The sequence below is a fragment of the Vulpes lagopus genome, chromosome 12, assembly GCF_018345385.1.
Source record: "Vulpes lagopus strain Blue_001 chromosome 12, ASM1834538v1, whole genome shotgun sequence".
Classification (NCBI taxonomy): domain Eukaryota; kingdom Metazoa; phylum Chordata; class Mammalia; order Carnivora; family Canidae; genus Vulpes; species Vulpes lagopus.
Window position 1 is genome coordinate 45,942,581 of NC_054835.1, and position 24,392 is coordinate 45,966,972.

Below are 24,392 nucleotides of genomic sequence, written 5' to 3' on the forward strand. Positions count from 1 at the left end.
AATTGGTGACGATGTTTTCAATAAGCTGGTGGGGGTGGGGGGCAGAGAGCGAGCACCCTAGCAAGGAGGCCCTATTTGAAACATCTCTGGCCCTGGAATCCAGGTGCCCTGAAGCCTAGGAAACTCTGCCAGCATGACCTCTGTTCCAGAGCCCTCAGAGAGATTGAGGGGCTGGAGGAAGGCAGCATTGTTCATTTGTACAGGAAGCAATGAGGATCAACATGGGGCAGTGATTGGGCCTCCTGCTCCTTACCAAGATTTGTGTGTAGAGGCAGGGGCTAAATGCTGGGCCATTGTTTTGAGGAGCCATATATGGAGTTTCCTTGTCTGAGAATGCTGAGGAATAGGATTTCTATGAAGTAGTTCCTGTGTATCTAGAAAATGGCCAACACAGGTTCCCAGTACATGTAGATCTTGGGTTTCTTCATTCAGCAAGCAGTGTGTACCAGCCATTGGGCTCGGATGAGGGCTACAGTGGAGGTGTGTACAGTGGGGGCTACAGTGGAGGGCAGGGTAGGGTGGGAGGAGGCAATACCCAACTCGGCCTAGGACTCTGAAGAAGGGCTTCTACAGAAGAGGAAACCTCAGAGCTTCCACATGAAGGAAACATTTACTGAGCATAGTGATATTCCAGGCACAGGAAGGGGCACCTGCCAGACACCATCACAAAAGAAGGTAGTGGGTTTGGGGAACCCCAAGTTGCACAGAGTGTGATGGACATGACAGAAGAAGTGGGTGGAGCCTGCTAGCCTTTCCGTAAAGCCAAGAAATGGCAGAGGTTATTTCTAACTAGGATAACTTGTATATGTATTCTGTGGAGGAGCTGTTTGAACTGGATCTTTAGAGATTGTGGGGGGATTTCCATTGATAAGGATGAGAGGAGAGGGCCTGTAGAGCTGTCACTTGTCCTTCAGACTGGCTGGTATATTTGGAGGAAAATAAAAAAAGCTGAGAAAGGATGCCTGGGCCACTCCTAAGGAGTCTTGACTGCCCTTGGGTGTGTTTGGTAGGCAGTGGGAAGCCACTGAAAATGTTGGTCCCTTATCCCCGTCTCTATTATAGCGTTCAGCACATTATCTTATTATCTTTTCTTTTCTCCCTATCAAGCTACATTTTTGTTCATTCATTTATTCACTTAAGATTTAATTGGCCAAGTATCAGCTATGTGCCAGAAACATGGGAAGCAAAAAAGACCTGGGTCCTGCCCCTTGGCTTTTAGAGATACATGGGAAGACAAACATTTGTCATGATAAGAGTAATGTAAAATTTATAGGCTGTGACTGAAAGGTGTGTGGTGCTGTGAGCATGTATAACAGAGAGATTGCATCCTAATTTCGGGGCCAGGAAAGCCTTAGCCTATGATCTAGAGCCTGAGTGATCCAAAGGGAAAACAAGGAAGAGAGTGCCAGGCAGGGAGAGCTACACGTGGGGAAGCTTGATGGCTGAGGGCGTATGGTGTGATTGGAAATGGAAAGAAGCCTTGAGGCTGGAGAGCTGAGAACAGTGATGCAAAGGAACGGGCTGAAGCCGGGGAGGTATGCAGAGCCTTGTGGTTCATTATGAAGATTTTTGATCCTTAATGTTGAAAGCAGTGAAAATCCACTTTCTTGTTTTTAAACTGAATAGGAATAGGTGGTATGACATATTCAGGTTTGTATTTTGAAAAACTCTAGCTACAGTGTGGAGAACAGATTGCAGGGGAGCAAGAATGGATTAAAAGGGGAACCTTGTTAGGCTAATGTAGTTTGGTCCAGGGGAAGACAGAAGTTTGGATTAGGCTAGTGACAGTAGTGGAGAGAGGAAGCACAGGTGGATTTAAGACATTTAGAAGGTAAATCCAACAGGACATCGCATTGCTGTGGTTCTTAAAGTATGGTCTGGGAACTTGGGGCAAGGGGTCCCTAAGGATCCTTTCCATGGGGAGGTCTATGATTTGCCTTTTTACTCCATTCTTTCATGAGTATGAGTTTTTCAGAGGTTACCTGCCTGAGGTGATGTCATTGCTCTGATACTAATGGAATGTGTGCTTGTGTATTATTGTGTTTTCAAAACTTTTGAGCTTTAATTGCTAATACAGTGAATATCAATTAATGTAATCTGGGCAGTCCGGGTGGCTCAGTGGTTTAGCGCCGCCTTCAGCCCAGGGCGTGATCCTGGAGTCCCAGGATTGAGTCCCATGTCAGGCTCCCTGCATGGAGCCTGCTTCTCCCTCCGCCTGTGTCTCTGCCTTTCTCTCTCCTCTCTGTGTATTCTCATGAATAAATAAATAAAATCTTTAAAAAAATTAATATAATCCACTTAATAAAAGATTTTTAGTACTCTTGATTTTCAAAGTGTAAAAGGGTTCTAAGAGGTTCAAGAACCACTGTGGTATTGGATGCACTTTATGAGTGTTGAAAGAGTAAGAGATAAGTTCCTGGTGTATGGATCTGGATAAATGACATTGCCTTTCACTAAGACAGGAACAATAGATGAGAACCTGTTTCCTGTGCTGAGAAGGGGAAGACCTCATATTTTAAACAGGTTGAATTGGGGGTGCCATTGAGGTAACTAAGAGGAGCTATCAAATGGACAGATAGATATACAGGTCTCTAGCTCTAAGGGGAGAAAATCAGGACTAGGAAAAAAAAATTAGAAATTGTCTAGTTGAAGCCAGAAGTCCAGATGAGAGGCCTTTAGGCAGAGACTGCAGAGTAAGAAATATCTGGGTCCCTGAGGGCTGAGCCTCAGGGACCCAGATACTCAGTGGCCAATTAGAGGAGGATGAACCTGCAAAGGACACAGGAGAGGAGTCACTAGAGAAGCAGGACAGGGTGGGAGGAGGACTTACATGGTACCAGCTAGGTTGGAAAGGGTAAGAGGCACAAACTGTTGTTCTCATCCACAAATGTCTGAGTGTTTACTGTGCTAGTAACAGTGTACGTAGAAGGAAATAGGAAGAGAGGAGAGAGTCAGGGTCTAAGCATCAGGCACGAAGAAAAGCTCTTGCAGTAGAAATGGGGTCAAAGGTTTTCCTTTGAACTGCCTTAGCAGTTCAGCTTCCAACCAGCAGGAACAAATGGGCTTTGCTCTCCTCCCCTACAATGGGAAGAAACCTGTAAGTGTACAGCAAGAGATGGCAACCTGTGGGTCATTCAGCCGCCATGGCCTCATTTTCAGTAATGGGGAATTACAAGAAAGCCCAATCTGTGCTGTTTCTTTGAACTTCTTCCTTATATTGAATTGAAAATGTATCTTCCCTCACTTTACCCAGTGACTCTCGAACAACACAGATCCATAGGTAACATCTTTCATATGACAGGTTTTCAACTGTTTGAAACCAGCTGTCACATTTGCTTTTTGTTTTCCCCATCATAATATACATAGCTTGAATTTTAATTTTTTTCAAGCCAGTTAGTCTGTTAAACTAGTTCATGCTAAAAAACAAAAACAAGCAACAAACAAGAACAACAACTAGGTAATGAGTTAACCCAAAGGCCCATGTGGGTCTTCAGAAAGGCAGATGGAGTTTCCCTATATGATGATGCTCTTCTTTATATCTTTGCCTACAGAAATTCTACCCACCTTCGAAGTTGAGCTCAAGCACCATGTTTCCACAATACATTGGGTGGTGTTCTTAAGCCACATAGCCAAGCCTCAGGGACTTGTCCCTGCCATATTCTGACTCCCATTGGATCTAGGGCATCTCGCTAAGTGCTTTTGCCTCTCTTCCTACTCCATCTCCTTTCTTGCCACTGCAGTCCCACAGTGACAGCAAGTCAGATTGCAACCCCTAAGGAATGGGGAGCAGGGGAGCAGAGGCAGTCTGTTCTTTCAAGGAGTTTGGCTGTAAAAGAAAAACAGAGGTGGGTTAGTGGCTTACAGGAGAGGCCAAAAGTAAGGTCAAGACTGCTTGTAAGCTAGAAATCTGAGCATGCTCTTGAAGAAGGGAGGTGCCAGGTCAGCTGAAATGAGCATTGAGGGTGGTGCCAGAGGCACCTGCTGCAGGTGAAGTGGGAAGTGCAGGTAGAGTGCTTAATGCCTTGGCAAGGGGGAGGAGAGCCCTAGGCCTCTGAGAGGAGAGGAGGGAAAGTTCAGGCAGAGGAGAATTGAACGGAGATGTGACTTGCAGGGGGCCCCCAGCAGTAGCTGGTTTGAGAGCAGTGCACACTCCAGCCCTCCTGTCCTGGTGCAGTTGGAAGGGCAGAACCAGTGGTCACCCACATCAGCTTCCTTCACTTCCACAGGGTTTTTCTCCTTGCTGTAAATTCTTTTGTGATGCTAGATGAGACTAAATAGAAACTATTTAGTAGTGGTGGCAACTTCAAAATAAAATGGGAATTTTGAAAGTTGAAACATCTAGGATGTTCTCAGGGTCTCGTGGGACAAAATGTTGAGAAGCTCTGTTCTGCACAGCCTGGTCCAGTGTGAGCACACTGAGGAATACTGGTTAAGATTTCCCATTTGAGGAAGAAAAAAAAAAGTCGATTCCTCCCCCAATCTCATCTGCCCAGCAAGAGACAGCAGGGTTTAGAGAAAATAGTTGATGGCCAAAACAGCTATCTCTTTGTACTTGCAATGACCTGAACATTAACACTGACCCCAAACCCTAGAACTCCCTGCAGAGGGAACTTCCTGACTGCATCAGCTTCCTGACCAGAGTCTCCTATGAGAAGGGCTAGAATCTGAGAGCCAGTCTTTCAACTTTGGGTGAGTTTTGCTCAGACTTTGCGCCGTGGGTTAAGAAGCTCACAGATAGCTGGCACACTCTGGGAAGACTACAGCTCATCAGCAGCTTAAAGCCCTGGCTTTCTCCTCATGTGTAGAACACCTTTGTGCAGAGCTATGGGCCACCCTGAACATGGGGCTACTACTCTGCTTTGTTGCTTCAGCTACTGCTGATGGGGCCCCTTGGCACAAATGATCTCATCAGAATAGAGCAAGATCCAGCTGGAATGCCAGTGAAGGGCATCCCAGAGACCTTCCATCCCCGCATGCCTGCCTTCCAAGGCCTAGAATAGGTTGTCTCGCATACTGTGGTTTGTGCTATCTAGCTCGCTGCTGTCCCTGTTGTTACACAGTGGGAGCATCTTCGGTCTTGCAGTCCAGGATCCTGTCCTGTTAAGGTCTCTGTCTCATTTGTTCTTGACTGCTGTTATGTGTCTCACTGGCCCCCAATTTCTGAATTGAAGATAAAAACAAAACTGAAAATGCTCTGTAGCAGTTCTGCCAACTCCTGGTTTTTCCATTTGCTTCCTCTGATAGCCATTGGTTTGGGGAGACTTCCCTTTCCTGCCCCAAGCTGTGGGCCTGTGCACAATAGCCCCTGGCCCATTGCCCATCAGATAACAAGGCTGGCTCTCTGCAGGCAGCAATGTGTATTGGAAAAAGTGAAAGTCTCTGGCTGGAAATAAAAGCTCAGAAAACCTTTGCTATTTTCCCCCAGCCCCTCCTGGGTCTGTAGTGCTGGCCTCATCATGTGAGCCAGTCCCATCCTACCTGTAAAACAGGGGAGAGTTCAGTGGAAACTGGTGTCCAGGGCCTTGGATATTTTATCCCGGGGAAGGTACACTTAGACACTCTATGTAACAGACTAATGGCGGTTCATGCTGTCTGGGGATAGTTAGACCACTGTCTGGGACTTCATCAATAAGTAAGTTTTTCTTTCATTCTAATCAATCCCTTACAAGACACATTTTTGCTTCATTCTAGTTAAAACGTGTAATACCTTTTCACTCCAGAGTATATTGGTCAGGGTTCAGGTGCACAGAGTAGAGTAGAATCCACTCTAACTAGTTTCAGGAAGAAGAAATGTAGTGCATATCCCGTCTTATAAAGTGATTGGAGAGAAAAAAACAAATTCTAGGTTAAGACACCACAGAGCTCCTCCCTCTTCTGGGCTCAGGAAGCTACCAGATTCAGAAGCACAGCACCCTTCTGCTGTGGTCCCTACCACATCCATAGGGATGCCTGCATCTGTCCTTCATGTCTGGAAAACTGGAGGCCAGGTGTGAGGTCTCCGCTAATGCTGCAGCAGAAAGAAGAACCAGGGCTTCCATGACTGTAGTGGCCAGGAGCAGTAGGAGCAGCAGGAGGTCATCTAAATCTCACACAAGTACATCTGATTGACTGGACCTTTGGGGGTTGTAGAAGTAATAGCTTTTAACTGATTAATTTCTGAAGTACAGGAAGGCATACTAGAAGTGTGGAATAGATCTTGAGTCTAACCCATTTTATCTGCCACATAGAGTGAAGTAAACAAATGGAATTCTGCTGAATTCCTACCTGGTACCAACCTCTGTGACAGATGTTTGGTCTGACCTGGTCCCCTGTCTGCTGCTCTCAGCCACATATCCTGGGCTGTGTTGTAAAAGGTCTTGTTTCTGTGCTCTAGGCTCCCAGAACCCTGGCCGAAGCTCACCTCCTCCTGGCTACGTGCCTGAGCGGCAGCAACGCATTGCCCGTCAGGGATCCTACACCAGCATCAACAGTGAAGGGGAGTTCATCCCAGAGACGAGTGAGCAGTGTGTGAGTACAGGGCTTGGGTGTGCCTTGGAGTGTGTCAGACCAAGGTTATAATGTGGCTACTCAGTGGGCCTGGTGCAGAGCTGAGGGATTTGAACCTCATCTCTTAGCTCCTTTGTAAACCAGACCTGCCCAAATATGGACTATTCCTTTTTTGGGACCAAGTATTAATTCCTGCCGTTGACACCGTGTAAACTACCTAGCCTTCTTGGTGTTGGATGAGCATTGGACACATTTTACCTTGCTGTGCTCCTCTCACTGGTCTCCCTGCAGAAGACCACTCTGCTATTTGAATACTTCCTTAAAACTGCCTGTGATATCAGCAGAGTATAACATATGACCAATCCTAAACTGACAGTTTTTGTTTTTCATCAGCCATATTTTAGTTCTGTTATTTCTTGATGAAAGGTAGGGAGTATACCATATCCAAATTACACTGTAGAAATGTTTACTTTGGGTGAGCTTTTATGGTGGTAGACAGCTATATTAGTTATCTGTTGCTACATAACAAATTACCACAAACTTAGCAGCATACATTAAAAACAGCATACATTTATTATTTTACAATTTTCCTGGGTAAGGCATGATTTAACAGGGGTCCTCCACTCAGGGTTACACAAGACTGTAGTCAAGTGTCAGCCAGGCTGCATTCCTTGCTGGAGCTTGGGGCTCCCTTCTGAGCTTACGTGGCTGTTGGCAGTGGTTGTAGCACTATGGTCCCTGTCTTCTTGCTGTTTGTTGGCCAGCGGCCATCCTGAGCTCCTAGAAGCCACTTTCAGTTCCTTGTCACATGGCTTTTTCACAATATGGCAGCTTCTTCAAGGCCAAGACGAGAATCTCTTGCTCTAGTCTGTAAAGATAAGAGGCATAAAATATGACATAATCATGAGAATGAATATATCACCCTCTTTCCCATAGTCTGTTAACTAGAAGCAAGTCACAAATTCTACCCATACTTAAGAAGAGGGGTGGCCACATTGTGGGGAGCCTACCACAATGGCTCACTCATTTTAATGGCTAACTTTTTAACTAATGGCTCACTTGATGAAAATGGCATTTTGGCTTGGTAAAATCAGCAAGAGTGAGATCTCTGGCTTCATTCTGAAGTCTTTTCAATGAGCTTGCTTTGATTACATAAGAGAAAGATCCACTCTTACAAGTTTTTAGGATTTGGTCCGGGAAGGGGAAATTTCTTTTTCTTTCTTTTTTTTTTGTAAAGATTTTATTTATTTGAGAAGAGAGAGGAAACATGAGGAGAGGAAGAAGCAGGTTCCCCTCTGAGCAGGGAGCCCAACATAGGGCTTGGTCCCAGGACCCTGGGATCATGACCTGAGCCGAAGGCAGCTGCAAAGGTATATGCTTAACTGACTGAGCCCACCCAGGCACCCCTGGGAAGAGGAAATTTTTTAAAAACAAAGCATCCAGTAGAAGGGGCAGTGGCATCACATGAGAAATTTTATAAAAAACTGATCCTTGTAATTTTTCTTTCCCCTAAAACTGATTCTTATAACTTTTCTTTCCTGGTGATAACTAATCTCTATAAAGCATTATCCAAACTATATAGGCTGTGAGGAAACCCTTTACACTGCTTCTTCTCTTTTCTGTAACTCCTGCTTTCCAGGTAAGTTTGTGTTTAGAATAGTGACCTGGAGTGCTTTTACTTACTCCTGGAGGGAGTAAGGATTCCCTACTTGGGTATTTTACTGACCATCCTTTCTGTTTTCTGTAGCTAGAGCACTTCTGGACATCAGCTGTGTTAGAGGTGACTTGGGTATAAAATCTCAAGGTTGCAAATGAGTTCATTGCCTTTAGTCTCTATCCCTCCCCATGGCCCTATATCCTGGTCTTTTACATGTCTGCTGTACTTGCCTAGCCCTGGAAAGTGTGGGAGTATTGGACTCCTAGTGAGGACAGACTTAGGGGGGGGCCAAAGAAGGAATGCCTAGGCCCTTCCCCTTAGCTAAAGTGAATTGTTCCTGGTAACCAGCCATTCAAGATAAATCCACGTAACAGAAACCAAAACAGTGTAGTATATAGTGAAGGAATATTCAATTGGGACTTTCTTGAAAAGTGAAACTAAGATAGGTTTATTTTGTTTTTTCTTTCATCAGATTAAGGTAGTAGTTGTATCTGTTTGCTAATTTTTAGAACAAACAAAAGCATGATTCATGTTAATTTTTTTGGCTTAACTTTTTTTTTTTTTTTTTTAGCTTTTTTTTTTGGCTTAATTTTTCTAACAAAAATTTTGCTGACACAATGTTACCTCTTTCCTTCCCTTTTGACTTCTGTGACACTGTTATAAAGAGGGCCCTCTTTTTTTTTTTTTTTTTTCCCCCAGAGGGCTTCACAGGATTCAGTGGATTTTCAAAAGGCCTCTCTTGAACCTTTGGTATTCTTCTGCATCATGCCTGTCATGTTATTTTACTTGCCTATTCTTCTTCTGTTAACTGGTCTCACTTTGAAATTATGGGCAAGATGGACCCTACTATTAAATAGGAAGGGATAATTTGAGTTGGAAACTAATTTTATGAAAGTTAGTGAATTAGTGAATATTCATTATTCTGATTCCTGCTTCCCTATGTAATGCTTAACTTTGGATCTCAGATAATGAATACTCTGATAGGGAATACCCCATAGGCAAAATGAAGGGAGATTAGTTGAAGAAAAAAGCTAATCTGAAGGCTTCTTGTTACTGCATTTGACCAAAGGCTGGAGAAACATTTCATAGATTCTTATTGCCTCCATATGAGAACCAGGAACTAGGAAATTTTTCATCTGTATCAGCTGTATAATACTAGTTTCATTACTTTAAACAATTCTCCTAACCTTCCTGGACCTGCAGTGGCTTGTCTGTGGAACGAGGGCCATTCTTGTTTCGGTAAATTTTAAATTATGGAGTGTAAACAGAAGCATTACAGTCCCACCCATATGCCATGGAAGCCTCTGTGGGGTAGTACCAGCTTCAGTGCCAGGCTCCCAGTGTTCTTGAGCCAACAAAATGCCAACAAGAGAAGTAGCGTCTCTGCTTTGCTCTCCTGGCAGAGTTCCTTGGGATGCTGTCCAGGCATTTTTCTCCCTTCTGGAAACTTGCCTTTCAAACTACGGGGGCAGAATAGTACCTTCTTAGCCATTCTTCCCACTGCACAGGCACAGAAAGGGCACTTTCATATTTTGACAGAAAGGACTATTTGCTGGCCTTGGCTGGGCCATAAAGCCCTGAGTCACCTGGCTGGGATTGAGGCAGGGGCTGGGGTTTTATTGTATGTCTTGCCTTACAGATGTTGGATCCTCTGAGCAGTGCTGAAAATTCCTTGTCAGGAAGTTGCCAATCCTTGGACAGGTCGGCAGACAGGTATGGGACTATGGCTGCTTTGGGTGTTAGTGCCTGGGCATGTTTGGGACTGATGGGCTGAGGAAACAGAGTTAGCCAGTATGTCTCTGATCTAGACACTGTTCTGCAGACCCATGGTTACAACACCATGCTTCTGGGAAAGAAATCTCTTTCTGGGATTCCTAGCCCTCTCCTTAATTTTTCAAGTACCATGAGAGTCTTATGTTTGTATAATTAGGTGAGTGTAATTGTAGCTCGTAATAGTAGCTCATAATAGCAAGTCATATGTGTTAAATGCTTGCTCTGTTATCCCAAGTGCTGTACATGTTTGAATTTTACATATAATATACACTGCTCTTGTGCTCTTGGCCTCATTGCTATGATCTGGCCTGAGAAGTAGTGAACCTTCCATGTTTGGGGGAAAAAAATTGAATTATCACCTGTGGGTTTGCTTTTTTTTTTTTTTTTCCTCCAAGTGTTTCTGATAGAGTAAGAAACTGGAATAGAAAAACCAGAAAACAAAATATCCGGACTGCCTAGCTTACCACACTATCTGCTTGGTATGTAATCTTGTTCTGTCAGAGTAAGAGCTGTCACCAAATGGCTCTGTGGAGCTGGTTCGCCCAACAGGAGGTGTATGTTTAGAGTTGGCTTTGGCAGTGATCTAGCCAGTCTCTCACCTTCACCTTGTTATGCCCAATAGCACATTTGATCATGTCTGACTGGACTAAGGGCTGTGGTCAGAGGCTATGGAGCAGGTTCGGGGATTTTTTTTTCTGTTTGTGTAACTGACCAATTGTTCACATGGGTACTGGCCAAATTTGTACTGTCTCTCCTAATAGATCTGAAAACTGATGAGCACTGTCTTCCTTCTAAACGTCATAAAATAGTCATAGTTACTTGTTGGTATCCATTTCATAGCATTGCTTGGGGCTTGCTCTTTGACCAGGGGAGCAAGAAGCCCAGATAAAAGTGCCAGGAGTTACTGCCACAAACTGAAGGCTCTGCCAAGACAGGGACTGACTCTGGCTTTGAAATATCTCCCAAACTTTGTGGCCAAGCAGGGGTGGGGAGTGGGGTGGGCAGTAGGACAAGACCACAGAAGGTCTAGTAGTTGTGAAGTAGAGGGCACCCTCGTGTCCTTAACCGTTTCCGGCCTGTGGCCCTCTCAGAAGGCACTCTCACATGTAAGATAGAGGACATTTAGGTGAATTCTAGGAAAGCTAGCTGAACATACTTGATTCTTAGATTTTGCCTCCGTCCCTCTAATGCTTTGTTTTCATTTCCTTGGGAGTAAAACCCAATGACCTGGACTTATTACCTTGAGGCCCAGCCTAACTTGAGCATAGGGCTTTCCTCTCTTCTTTATGGGATGTGGAGCCACATAGACCCCAGCTCCATCAAAATATAAGTCAAGTAGCTTCCCCTAACCTCTCCATTCCTCAGTTTCCCTATCTCTGAAATGGGATGGTGGTAATTAGTCTGAAAGGAAGATGCTTGGTGTTGTTGCTATTTTTATTAGCACCCTGGGCAAGGGGTGTTTTGCAACTCTTCCCCTGTTACCAAGGTGAGAGGAAAGGACAAGAAGGGTATGTGGTGCCAAACTCCAAGGTGGAATTTGGGAGGGCTGGAGGGGTTGATTCTTGCAGGTCCTGTCAGACTTGGGCCTCAGACTACTTAAAGAGAAAGTAGCAAGCCAAACTCAGAAGATGGCTGTTTTTCCCAAATTCTGCTTCCCTCTCAAACTGTGAGAACAAGATTACATACCAAGCAGGTATTGTGATAAGCTAGGCAGTCTGGGTATTTTTTCTGGGTTTTCTATCCCATGTAATGATGTGGGAAGGAGTAGGAAGAGAGTCCATGTGGATATCCTGCCTTCTGCCCTGGTGGACAGCTTCTTGAAGTAGGCTGATATCTACATTGTGATTTTGTTTTGTTTTTTTTCTAGCCCATCCTTCCGGAAATCGAGAATGTCCCGAGCCCAGAGCTTCCCAGATAACAGACAAGAGTTCTCGGGTGAGTTCCCCAGAGCATGGAGAGCACTGCAGGGATGTCTGGATGGGATTGTGGGTATTCTGCTTTTGTTAGCTGAGTTGGGAAGCCAGGGCTGTCTTAATTCTCCTTGGGGCTGCTGCTCGGAGGTCTCAGGTGACATGGGGGCTTAGATGGCTCACTTACATTGACCTACCCAGAAACCAATGATTCCTCTATCTTACTCAGATCGGGAAACTCAGCTGTATGACAAAGGGGTTAAAGGTGGAACCTACCCCCGGCGCTACCACGTTTCTGTGCACCACAAGGACTACAACGAGGGTGAGTACGCCTCTACCCTGCCCCCTGCTGGCTGCCTCAGAATGGACATGGGTAGAGCTTTGCCACACAAAAGCCACTGCTAGGAGCTGGGCCCAGGCACCCTACACACCATGTTTCCTTTATTTCTGAGGAGCTGTGCCCAGACTTGAAGCACTAGAGGCTAAGGGGAGATGGGGGGAAGGGCGGTATTTGGAAGCCAAGATGCTGCCATTGGGAGCATAGCGTCCTTGATCTGAATCCATAGCGTGTTTCTTGGATTCAGCTCTCCAGCGCCCTCTTCTGCCCCATGACAGCAGATGGAATGGAACTTCACACAGGTTTAGGATTAGGATGCCAGAGAAGACAGACTTCAGCAGTGAATTGGCCTTGCAAGTGATGTGGTACCTGAGAGCTAGCCCTGTGCCTTCCCTTTGGCTAGGGCTTCCTGAACCATCTGTGGCTGCTTCCTAATTCCTGTTTTTGTGTTGATTCTCAGGGTGCTTGAGACATTAGCCATTCTGGCATGAGTTAGGAAGAGGGCAGATGGGATGATGTGGTTTGTGTATTTAGCCTTGTGGCCAGAGGTCTGACTTGCTCTACTATGGCTCCTGCACCCCTTCAGGCAGAAGAACATTTCCACGAATACGGCGTCATCAAGGCAACCTCTTTACCCTCGTGCCGTCCAGCCGCTCCCTGAGCACAAATGGCGAAAACATGGGTCTGGCGGTGCAATACCTGGACCCCAGAGGGCGCCTGCGGAGTGCAGACAGCGAGAATGCCCTCTCTGTGCAGGAGAGGAATGTGCCAACCAAGTGTGAGGAGTGGGCCCTGGCCAGAAGGAGATTGTCCAGCGGGTGCTCACATAGGAGGCAGGGCAGGAGGCCAGAGATCCCCTGGGGCTGTTTAGCTCAGCAGTAGGCTGCTCCCACCCATCCTCACCACACTGGAAGAACCTGTGGGTCAGCAGCAGATCCCTTGGACCTTAGGCCTTGCTGCACTGTTGTGTGGCAAGCCACTTCCCCTTTCTAGGCTTTAGTTTCTCTGTGTTTAAACAGAAGACCAATCTTCTCAGTCCTTGTCATATTCAGATGTTTAGGGACATAGGAAATAAAAGTATTTGATGAGTGCAGAAGAGGATTTAACCATGACGGTAGCTGGCCATCTGCCTCTCAAGACTTGAGCCTAATGGTCCAACTGATCAGGGTACTGAGCCTGCTCCAGATGGGGGTAATGATGCTGGACTGAGAGATAGGATGGTTCTGGGTGAGAGGTTCTTGAGCCAGAGATCCCATCACAGAGCCTCTAGAGACCAGGGCAAGATCTCAGTAACTAATTTACCGAGCTAACACTCTTTCCTTCTATTCTCCTGTAGCTCCCAGTGCCCCCATCAATTGGCGCCGTGGGAAGCTCCTGGGCCAGGGTGCCTTCGGCAGGGTCTATCTGTGCTATGACGTGGACACAGGACGTGAGCTTGCTTCCAAGCAAGTCCAGTTTGACCCAGACAGCCCTGAGACAAGCAAGGTACTGCCTCCCCATGGTCTGGCTTCCAGTGTCCCCACACCACCCCCCCCCTTGACAGAAATTCCCATCTCACTGCGTAGATTAACTGCCCGAGAAGCTGCAGGTTGCTTCCCCCATCATTCTTCCTCCCAAGTTCCCTTGCTCTCCACCTTGGCAAAAGGCAAAAGGACTGTGGTCCAAAGAGCATCAGAACCCCTGGGGGAAGGATTAGGTATGAGGAAATGAGTTGATGCTGAAGTACCAAACAGCCCAGACTGAGGGGCAGTGGCCAGTGCCGCAAGGAACAGTACCTCCCCCACCCTTCACACAGATGCCTCTCTCAGCCCTCGGTCCAAGAAGGAGCTTATCTTCAGAGTTCAACTTTGGGTGCAGCCTACACTCCAGTCTGAGTGGACAGATGCAGCAGTTACCTTAACTAAGCACCTGCCCCCCATTCTCTCACCCCAATGTCTGCCTTCTTCCAGCATGGAAGTGCCACTATCCTGTGGGTTGCCCAGCATTGTGTCCAAGGGCCAGACTGTTAACAGAGTCCCCCTTTGCTCCAGCGGAAGTTGCCAAGATAGACAGACTCCCCTGGGTCACTAATTAGGACAACCCGAGCTGGTCCCAGGTGGGCAGAACCAGGGCCCTGTGAGCCAGGCTGACTACTGGGCCCCTTCCCTAGGAGGTGAGTGCTCTGGAATGTGAGATCCAGTTGCTGAAGAACTTGCAGCATGAGCGCATCGTGCAGTACTATGGTTGTCTGCGGGACCGTGCGGAGAAGACTCTGACCATCTTCATGGAGTACATGCCGGGGGTATGTGTTTCTCAGTGCATGTGGGACACACACGAAAGGGCCAGACCTGGCTGTGGGCTCTAGAGGAGGCGTCCCTTGGACATGCTTCTGATCATTTGATATGCCAGAGGCTCAGGGGAGAAGGTGAAGTGATGCTCAAAGTCAGGAGGGTCCTGCATCTGGCCGTAGTGGCGGTGTGGGATGTGAGGCATCCCAGGCCACCCGGACCTGAGGCTTAGAGGGTGGTTTGCACTGACTGTCCAGTAAGTACAGCCTGTACCTGGAGCAGAGGGGTCTCCCTTCTGGATTTAGGTCATACATTGCTTAAGGGAAGGGCTCATACTGTTCAAGCTGCCCCATAGCCCCCAACAAAGCCTGGTATGTTGCTCACAGGGGTTGGCTGAATCACTCCTTTGCTGCAATGCTAGGTGCTGGAAATAGCCCTCCACCACCACCACCACCCCACCCTTTTCTGAGCTGACTCCCTCTGACTCCTGTGGCTGTAGGGCTCGGTGAAAGACCAGTTGAAGGCCTACGGAGCTCTGACAGAGAGTGTGACCCGCAAGTACACCCGGCAGATCCTGGAGGGCATGTCCTACCTGCATAGCAACATGATCGTTCACCGAGACATCAAGGGTGAGCAGGCACAGGCTATGGGGTCCCTAAAACCTGGTCACTTAACCATTCTTAATTTTCTGAAAAGTGAGACCCTGATTGTTTCCTTGGGGGATTGATATGGATGGGTTGAGCAATGTGGGAAACTACTTATAGGGTGCTGTGCAGATGTTGGCTGTGGTGATGATCATGTCATGCTGTAGCGCTAAGCCAGTAGTGCTAGGTGCTCGTCGTGTCTGATTCCTGGTAGTCTCCATTGTCCCCAGCAACCCTATGACCTGGGAGGGAGGGGAAGAGGGTGGAGGGTACAAAATGCCCAGAGGGTCCAGGGTTGCAGCCTCTGCTCTTTCATGCCTTAGGAGCCAACATCCTCCGAGACTCTGCTGGGAACGTGAAGCTAGGGGACTTCGGGGCCAGCAAGCGCCTGCAGACTATCTGCATGTCAGGCACGGGCATGCGCTCGGTCACTGGCACACCCTACTGGATGAGCCCCGAGGTGATCAGCGGTGAGGGCTACGGAAGGAAGGCAGATGTGTGGTGAGCACTGGGGACATGCTGGGATGACATCTCCATGTCTGGGCTAGCCCACCCCTAACTTAGAAATGAGCTATGGGGGCTTTGTGCTGTGGGATCAAGAGGAGATTCACCTCTTGGCAGCCAGGTCAGGAGGCAGCCTCCATGAGTGTGGGGACATTGGTGCCTGCTGCAGCAACTATGGCAAATGCATTGTTTTTTTGTTTTTTTTTTTTTACACAAATATTCACAGCAGCTTTATTTGTAACAGCCCGAATGACTAGCACGAATCCATATAGTCATCAACAGGTGAATAGACCAATTGTTTTATAGGCACAGGATGGGTTCTACACAACAACATAAGGAAACAAAGTCTTGATAATTATGACCATGAAAGAATCTCAAAATAATTATGCATTGTGTTTTAATCTCAAATGGCACCTATCTGCTACTGCTGAGAGCCTAGGCCATGGAAAACCTCCCTAGTGTTTGCTAAATCCCTAAGAGAAGTAGCACCCAGTTTGAAGGCCTGGATCAATCTCAAAACTGTAGCAGGCTTCTTCATCTCGTAGCGTTCACATGGCATCTCGTAGCGTTCACATGGCTTGCGTCTGCTCTGCCTCACTTCTTGTGCATCCTCTAAAAGAGCCCAGAAGTTGTGAGAGCGTCTCTTCCCCCTCAGAACAGTATTGAAGTGGGCTGAGTAATGGTTCCCCAAAGAGGCCCATGTACTAACCCCATGCCCTGTAAATGTTTCCTTTCGTGGCAGACAGGCCTTTGCAAATAGCCTAATTTAAGGATTTTTGAGATGGGGAGATTCTCCTGGATTATCCAGGTGGGCTCAGTATAATTGCAAGGGTCCTTGCAAAGGGAGGCAGCAGATGAGAGTGGGTAGCAAGAGATGTGGAGGTTGGAGTGGTCTAAGGAGGGGCCGTGAACCAAGGAGTGCTGACAGCCTCTAGAAGCAGAGCCTCTAGAGGGAACCATTCCTGCTGACCCATTGACTTGAGCCCATTGAGACTAGTTCTAGACTTCTGACCTACAGAATAAATTTTTCTTATGTCTTATGCTTATGGTAATTTATTACAGCAGCAATAGGAAACAAACACAGCTATCTCAGAGCTCTTTCTGTCCACACTACAGGGTCTCTTCCCTTATATCAAGACTCACCCGGGTGGATGTAGGTTGATGAAGCCTTGGGTACCCTCTACAGAAGTATCACACCTCAGCTTGTCCCATGCTGCCTCTGGTTATTCTGAGAAAGGCACCTCCTTTCACAATGGTGGGCAGGTCAGGGAGCCCAGCGTGACATGGGATTCTCTCTCTCCAGGAGCCTGGGCTGCACCGTGGTAGAGATGCTGACGGAGAAACCACCTTGGGCAGAGTATGAAGCCATGGCTGCCATTTTCAAGATTGCCACCCAGCCCACCAATCCTCAGCTGCCCTCCCACATCTCTGAGCATGGCCGGGACTTCCTGAGGCGCATTTTTGTGGAGGCCCGCCAGAGACCTTCAGCCGAGGAGCTGCTCACACACCACTTTGCACAGCTCGTGTACTGAGCTCTCGAGGCACACTGCTGCCAGCTGCCCCTGCTGCACAGGCAAGGGGCTGCTGTGGGGCTCAGCAAAGTTGCTGCTTCTCCCAGGCAACGCTGTGGACTATGGAGCTCCAGTCCAACCAGTGTTCGTCTGTGCCCCTTCCACCACTGGGGCTCAGAGCCAGGGTGGGGTGGCTGCAGCCTCAAGGACTGGGAGCCCCCAGCCTGCCAGACCCGAGAGCTCCAGCATCCTAAGCTCAGCGTGGAGGGGAAGGATCTAGGAACAGTGTGCAAAGTGCTGAGGGCCTTACCCTCAGGGGCTGTGTCCTGACACTGCAATCAGCACCAAAGCCCCAAGGGTCTGGGGGCACAGGACAGACACGAGGGTCTGAATAGTGTTACTTTCATTCAAAGTGTTATTTTGTTTCTCCTCCCATGTCTGGAGACCACCAGGGCATCTCTGGGCTGGATGAGCCCACCCAAGCCTGAGGTAAAGCCCAGCATCCCATAGCCAATGGAAGGCAGAGGCTGGGGCTACGCTCTCCCAGGAGCCCCCCAGGTCAGCTTTGCCAGTCCCTGTCCTTTACCAAAGATGAATGAAGCAAATGTTATGCTGCCTTATTCAGGGAGGGAGGAGCCCATCCTGCCTGCCCCCATGGCCCTGCTCCCCCCCTACACCCCAAGCAGGGGCCTGAGATGTGGAACTGTCCCCACTTAGTGGGGGGAGAGACCCAGTTTTGTCAATGCAATTGTCTCTGTTTTACAAGTTGAAGTCACTCTTATGCTGTACCCAGTTTCTAAACTGGAGACTGTGCCCTTGGGCTCTGAGTATCCCTGTTGTGGGCTTGGGCCTTGGGCTGGATTGGAAAGAGCTGAAGGTAATGGCCTTTGCGTTCCTGAGCTGGCACCCGTTTCCCCACTGGAGCAGAAAGAAAGATGGGCAGTGTGGTGAGAGCATCTGACCCAGCTGGCTGCCCTAAACCCTGGGCAGGCTCTTCTGGATAGCTAGGGAAGTTATATCAGGCTGTCTGTGAGACATGACCCTGCTAGGCCAGAGCCCTTTCCACCTGGTAGAAGAGAGAGCCCATATGATGTCACCAACTGTGTCCCAAACTCCATCTCTGTTCCTCCTTGGCCAGCCTTGCCCATCCCCATGAGGTTTCACCTCCTTCCCTTCTTAGAGGAAGAATGGTAGCAGGGGTCGGGGAGCCAGTGTCTCCAAGCAGCTTAGAGTTGGCCTTATTTACCTCAGCCTGGGCGCTGGTCCTTTCTTCCGGCCCCTCCCCTCCAAAATGTGCCTATTGCTAGAGCTCCTCCCTCCGAACACCCAGTTTCCTTGGGAGTTGTCATTAAAGGAACAACAACAACAACAACAAAGCCAGTGTCCAGGGATGGGCCTCTCCGGGGAGCTGGGGATTAGCGCCAGGCAGCTCATTGCCAGCCATGCCCACTTCCCCACGGGCACCAGAACAAGCCAAAGCCTTCGTTGTATGTTGACGATGCACTTTTATGAATGTAGTTTCTATCGCTGTTTTTAGCCTTTTCACATCATGTAATGTGAGGCCTTGTACTTGTTAATTTATATCTCAGATCATATTTGATGGTTTTTATATATATCAATTCTAGATTGTTACAGGTGATGGACGCCTCAAGAGAGAGAAGAGAAAATGAAAGCAGCTGGTTTTGCAGGAATGTGTGTTGCACGGTGCCAGTTGGGTCTGGGCCCCTCTTTCTATCCTTTTCTCACAGGGGCCTCTGTCAGGCACCCCCAGCTCAGCCCTCTGAAGACAGTGAGCATGTGCTCCTGTCTCCACCTCGGCCCTTGCCCAGGGTGGGGACTGGCCCCTCAACTTGACCAAAGTTGCCATGTGGCAGCTCGGCCTCTCCACGACCCCATCCTGATGGCTGTAGCACTCCTCTTGGGCCCACACCCCCACCCCCAGCCCCTGTTCCCCAAGAGGAAACAGAGCACGGTGCCGGTGCCAACAAGACGACTCTGTGTCCCAGCTTCAGGCTCTCACAGAGCCCCACCTCCTGGGGTCTTACCTCACAGGGAATGGGTTTTAAAAGTGAATTTGCATACAGGCCAAGAAACGCTGCACTCCAAAAAAAAAAAAAAGACCTGATTTTTTTTTTTTTTTTTTTTTTTTTTTTGTGCCAAAAACTGTGGACATGCTGGCTCAGCATCCTCAGGACCAAGCTGTTGCTTAATTTTAATTTATTGTCTTTATATTAAATAACCCAGATGACAAGTTGTGGGCCTAGGACAGCCTGGGCCCAAAGATTCTTAAAGGCAGCCCCCTAGCAGCACCAGGCTTGCTGTGGGAAGGGCCATGCTGCCGTTTGCTCATCATTCCATGGGCTATGTCGGCCTTGGCCAAACCTACATGGAGAGGCCAGGGCTGGGGACAGTCCACACTCCACCACCCTCCTGCCCCTCCTGTCCACCTCAGCTCTGTGTCTGTGTCTGAATTGTGGATCGTGCAGAAGAACCTGCAGCCATAGTTATTTGACTATATCTCGACCGAGGGCTTGCAGTGCAAAGCCAGGCCAGTGTCGCACATTACTTACAATAAAAGGGATCATTTATACCCAAGGGGTCCTTTGGCAATGCTTTTGGTTGGGGAGTGGAGAGTAGGTGTTTGCCTGAGGGGAGCCAGGTATGGTGCCTGGTAAGCAGCTTGGGTCCCTCAGCAGAGAATCTGAAATTACTCCCAGAGGGGTCCTAGGATGGGATGATGTGGCTGATACCACTGCTAGCTCAGAGGTGGCTCCCCTTTTCTCTCCACTTCCAAGAGTTCTGCTGAGGGTGCCTCCTGATTATCAAGGTGGCACTGTCAGCCCCCCTGACCCAAGTGTCACCAGTGGCTGGAGTCCAAAACTTCATGGCATCTGGAAGTGCAGGGGAGTACTCCCCTGAGCAGTGTTCTGTAGGGCAGGGCTCAGGCACCTCCAGGAGCCACCTCTCTGTTCTCTCCCCCCGGTCTACCTGTTGTTGGTGTTCAGCTCGGAGCAGGGAGAGACCATCCTTGTCAGGCCATCAGGCCTCCAGCACAGAATTTGGGCCTGCTTTGAATGGGGCTTTCCACTCTCATGCTGAGGACCCAGTGCCATCTGCGCTGAGCGTTAGCTACTGCTTCAAAGGGCAGCATCTACCTCAACACAACACAGCGGCCTATCTGCCACAAGTCTGAGTCCCAGCTTCCTACCCTGTCCTGTGGGCATGGGGCCACTTACGACTCAAGAATTGTATGGGGTGCAGTGGCAGCAAATCCCCGAGGAGTTGGCCCTTTTGCTCCACCAGTTCATGTAGCCCATGGGCAGTTTGGAGAAATCAGGACAGTTGGGTCCAAACAGGACAACCCAGACTTCCTACCTATAATCCTCTGGCGGTGGGGTCTCAGGTCCTCCACGTTGGCTGCATTTGCCCTACGGTAAACTTGTCCCTCCAAGGAACAGAGAAGCTGTTTCTCCTTCGACTACCTGGGATGGTGCCCGCAGCTGCCCCACTCCCCAGAGATTGAAAAAGCAAGGGGAAGATGACAGATGGGGAAGGACACAGCAAACTAGAGAACCTTCAACAGCACTTGCTGAATCTGCTGGTTTCTACCATCGTTTGCTGATTTCCAAGGCAAAGGCGGGCAGGGGAGGGAGGTTCCAGACAGGGACTCAGGAGAAGGGTTTTGCCTTGCAAAATACTGAAGTGCAGTGAGGCCAGGGTCCATCACCTATGGATAGCCTGAAATAGGTTCTACACTCAACGTGGGGTTTGAACTCACAACCTTGAGTTCAAGAGTTGCATGCTCTACCAACTGAGCCAGCCAGGCTTCCCAGCCTGACCCTCTCTTAATCAACACAGGCTGACCAGCAAAGTAGAGTTCCAGTTATGAAACCACTCTGGATAGGACAGTGTGGAGGAGATCTGGCTATTGCAAAAGGGGCACCCCCCCCCCTTTTTCTCTCAGGCTGGTTGGCATTTCCTTGATACCCATCACCAGCCCCACTCCCACCCCAATCAAGGCCAGGAATGCTTTGGACTGACCATGCTCCCTGTCACCTCTGCATCCTTCCTGCCACAAAGCTCCCAACCCCCCAATCAGGCCACATGATACAGAGTCAGAATCTGTTAAAACATATTTAAAATAGGGTTGATCACAACAGTCAGAACCGGCAGCAACAGGGGAGAAAGAGGAGGTGAGCATGGCGGACGCCAGCCCCCAGCCAGTCTCTGTGGCTCTCAGCCTGGCGGTGGTGCTTTAGCTTCCGCTTCGTGACTCCGGTGGTGCAAGATGGGTCCCAAGCCCCACTGGGCAAGTCGTGCTTCGCCTTTCGGGGGAGGGCAGGGCTAATCCACTTCCTCCCCCTCCCCCCGCCAGGGCCTTGGTGGGCATTCCGGGAGGCCCAGCAAGGACACACTGGCTCTCCTTCCTCCGGTCTCCATGGCTCAGGACCAGGCTAAGGGCAGAGGTAGATGGGGAGACGTGAGGGCCGCAGAGAGCCCCAGGTGGCAGTGAGGGAGCTTGGGACCCTGAGGGGGCATGCTGACTCCTTACTGGAGAAAAGGCACCTAGATAGGGAAGCTGGGCTTGGGGGCCTCCCAAGGGGCCATGGGGGGAGGCTGAAAGAAGTAGGAAGCAGGGTGGTGAGCAAAACCCCAATCCTGATTCCCGAGCCACCCCCACCCAGGGAGAATGAAGGAATCCTGGAGCAGAGCCCTGCCCCCTCAACCCTCTGCCTGAGCAAGATGGCCTTATCCCCATCCCACCCTGGGATGCACCCCAGGATCCACCCCCCCACCCCAAGAGCAGGTCCACTCTTTCCCACCCTCCCCACTGCCCCACTCCAGGCCCTCTTCTGCAGAGACAGTGGCCCGCAGAGGGGCCTCAGGCCGTCTTGGTGCCAGGGTCCACCTCCTTGTGAGCCCAGAGCTCCTTGTGCTGCTTCCGGCCAAAGCCCTCGTCGTAGTTGCCTTTGCTCTTAAACAGCTGCTGAAAGTGGGGTTTGCAGTAAAATTCCCCGTGCAGTGCCGCGTAGCTGCCCAGGCTGCAGAAGCAGAACAACTGTGGTCAGGTCAGGTCAGGGCTGGCAGGTGAGGGCAGGGGCAGGGCAAGGGCGCACCTCAGCTTGGTGTGACAGTGCTTGCAACAGAAGCAAGAGTTGTGGAAAATGAGCTTGTCGGCCACTAGCCGCTCCATGGGGTACACGGTCTTCTGGCAGGCCGCACAGCTCTCCTTCACCTGGGCCCGAAGGCTGAAGGACTGACCGCAGGAGAGAGTAAGCAGGCGCCTGACCCATGCCCCCCCTTCTTCCCCGCGACGCTCCTCTCCCGGGCCCTACCTTGGAGCGCTGGACAGTGCTGCTGCCACCGCTGCCTTTGGCTTCCTAAGGGAGAGGGCCAATCGGCCAGGTCAGCTGAGGGATGCCCAGACCATTGCTGCGGGGCGCCCGCCGGGTCCCAGGGCCCCGGGGGGCGGGGCAAAGGGTGGCAGGCAAGCCCGCCGCCCCTCACCCCTTCACCCCAGGCCAGATGCCGGCGGGAGAGGGGCCCTCCCGGCCCGCTGATCACCTACATGAGAGGGGGTGGCCTGGGCGGCTTCTGCAGCCTGGAACATGGCTCGGTGAGGGCGATGGAGGCCCCAGGTGGAGACGCGGCACCCGCTGGGTTCTGCAAGGGGAAGTCGGTCGGCAGGGCCCCACAAGCCCTTCCCCAGCCTGCAGGGTGGGGTGGGAGCGCTTACAGGCAGGGGGCTGGGGGGCTGCGGTTGGGACTTTCCCTAAGTCATTTCCTGTTGCTCTGGGTCTTGCCACTTCCGCCCCTCACCCACCCCCTCCGCCCGCCCGCCCCCCACGCCGCTCCCCGGGGCCCGGGGGTCCCTGAGTGGAACCATGTGTCGTGGGGAAAGCACAGAGTTAGCCGGCAGCGGCCAGCGGAGGGGGCGCCGCGCAGCCGCCGGGAGCGCCCGCTGCCCGGACCCTGCCTGGCCGAGGGGAGGCCGAGGGGAGGCCGAGGGGAGGCCGAGGGGAGGCCGAGGGGAGGCCGAGGGGCGGGAGGGGCGGGCGGGCCGGGCGGGGCCTCGGTGAGAATCCGCTGGCCCGGCCTGACCCCGGCCCGACGCCGCCGAGGCCGCGGGCGCCCCCCTCTCGGCCGCCGCAGCCCTCGGACAGCGCTCCGGGCTGCGCCGCCCGCCCCGCCCGGCCAAGCCGCCGCCCGCGCCCCGCTTCTCGGCCCAGGGCCGACGAGCACCGGGCCCCAGACCCGGGACCCCCGCGGGCCCCGCCAGGGGGACTCGGCCCCGTCCCTGCTCGGAGGCGCGCCCGGGAGGGCGGTCGCCGGCCTCGGGGCGCGGGGCCCCGGGCAAGAGCGGCGGGCGGAGGCGCGGGGCGTCGGGACCCCGCGGGAGGCGGCCCTCGCGCCCGCACCCCCTCCTCGGCGCCCGGGCTTGCGAGGCGGATGCAGGCCCCCTCCCCGGCCCGCCCGCGGGTCTCACCGGGGCCCCGGCCTGGGCCGCGGGGCGGGGGGTCGGTCTCCGGGGGACGCCTCGGGTGCGTGGAGGGCGCGGGCGCGAGCTCCCGCCGCTGCCAGTGGTCCCCGAGCGGCCGCCGCCGCCACCGCCTTATCGCGGCGCCGCCCCCGCCGGCCCCCGCCCCGCGCCCGCCCATTGGCTCCGCCGCGCCCGGAGCCGCCTCCGGGGCCCCGGCGCCGCCGCCGACCCCCTCTGCGCTTTGTCTTCCCCTCGCTCGCCGTCCCCGGCCTTTGTCTGCCCCGCCGCCCCGACCCCGCGCTCCGGGCACCCGCGCCGCCCCCGCCGGCCCCGGCTCCCCGGCCGCCCCGTCGGCCCGCTCCAGACCCAGGCGGGGTCGGGAGCCGCAGCGGAGCGCGCGCCTCAGGGCGAGGCGAGGGCAGGTCGACAGGCCCGGGGCCCGGGACAAATGGCGCTCCCAGCGACGCCCCTCCCACGGCCTCAGTTTCCCCAGGGTGGCCTCGTGCCCGCCCGGCTGTCCGCGCGCCCTGCGGGGTGACAGCCCCGCGGGGGCGGCCGGGTCCGGGATCCCACGCCCCCTCCGGCCGCGGAGTCCTCCCGCCGCCAGAGGCCGCCCCCGAGGCCGGCAGGGCCGGCGGCCGGCACGCGGTCCCGCCACGCGAGGCTGCGAGGCGCGGCGCCCCGTGGTGGTCGCCTGGGGCCGCCGGCTCCCCGCGGGCCGGTCTGTCGGGGGTCCGGGGGGCCAGCAGCCCCAGTCCCTTCTGCTGCGACCCCACAGACAAGGGCCCCCGGAGGCTGCAAGGCCCGCGGCGCTTCGGCGTT

General features: G+C 51.6%; 2 protein-coding genes across 2 annotated transcripts in view; one reads left to right on the plus strand and one right to left on the minus strand.

Moving 5' to 3' along the window:
• Nucleotides 1-19,679, plus strand: part of MAP3K3 (mitogen-activated protein kinase kinase kinase 3) — a 66,436-nt gene extending 46,757 nt beyond the window's left edge. Inside the window, exons 7-16 of the mRNA XM_041725688.1 lie at nucleotides 6,374-6,507; nucleotides 9,783-9,856; nucleotides 11,784-11,851; nucleotides 12,056-12,148; nucleotides 12,750-12,941; nucleotides 13,500-13,648; nucleotides 14,313-14,444; nucleotides 14,930-15,059; nucleotides 15,398-15,575; nucleotides 16,882-19,679. Of these exons, the coding sequence (XP_041581622.1) occupies nucleotides 6,374-6,507; nucleotides 9,783-9,856; nucleotides 11,784-11,851; nucleotides 12,056-12,148; nucleotides 12,750-12,941; nucleotides 13,500-13,648; nucleotides 14,313-14,444; nucleotides 14,930-15,059; nucleotides 15,398-15,575; nucleotides 16,882-17,110 (1,379 nt within the window). The 3' untranslated portion in view covers nucleotides 17,111-19,679. The remainder of the gene's footprint in view (nucleotides 1-6,373; nucleotides 6,508-9,782; nucleotides 9,857-11,783; nucleotides 11,852-12,055; nucleotides 12,149-12,749; nucleotides 12,942-13,499; nucleotides 13,649-14,312; nucleotides 14,445-14,929; nucleotides 15,060-15,397; nucleotides 15,576-16,881) is intronic.
• A 1,525-nt stretch (nucleotides 19,680-21,204) lies between these two features.
• Nucleotides 21,205-23,840, minus strand: LIMD2 (LIM domain containing 2). Its single transcript, XM_041725860.1, has 5 exons — nucleotides 23,577-23,840; nucleotides 22,659-22,753; nucleotides 22,426-22,470; nucleotides 22,207-22,346; nucleotides 21,205-22,131 (listed from the first exon to the last, which is right to left on the minus strand). The coding sequence occupies exons 1-5, from the start codon at nucleotides 23,746-23,748 to the stop codon at nucleotides 21,972-21,974; spliced, it is 612 nt and encodes a 203-aa protein (XP_041581794.1). The 5' UTR covers nucleotides 23,749-23,840; the 3' UTR covers nucleotides 21,205-21,971.
• Between the last annotated feature and the right edge of the window lie 552 nt (nucleotides 23,841-24,392).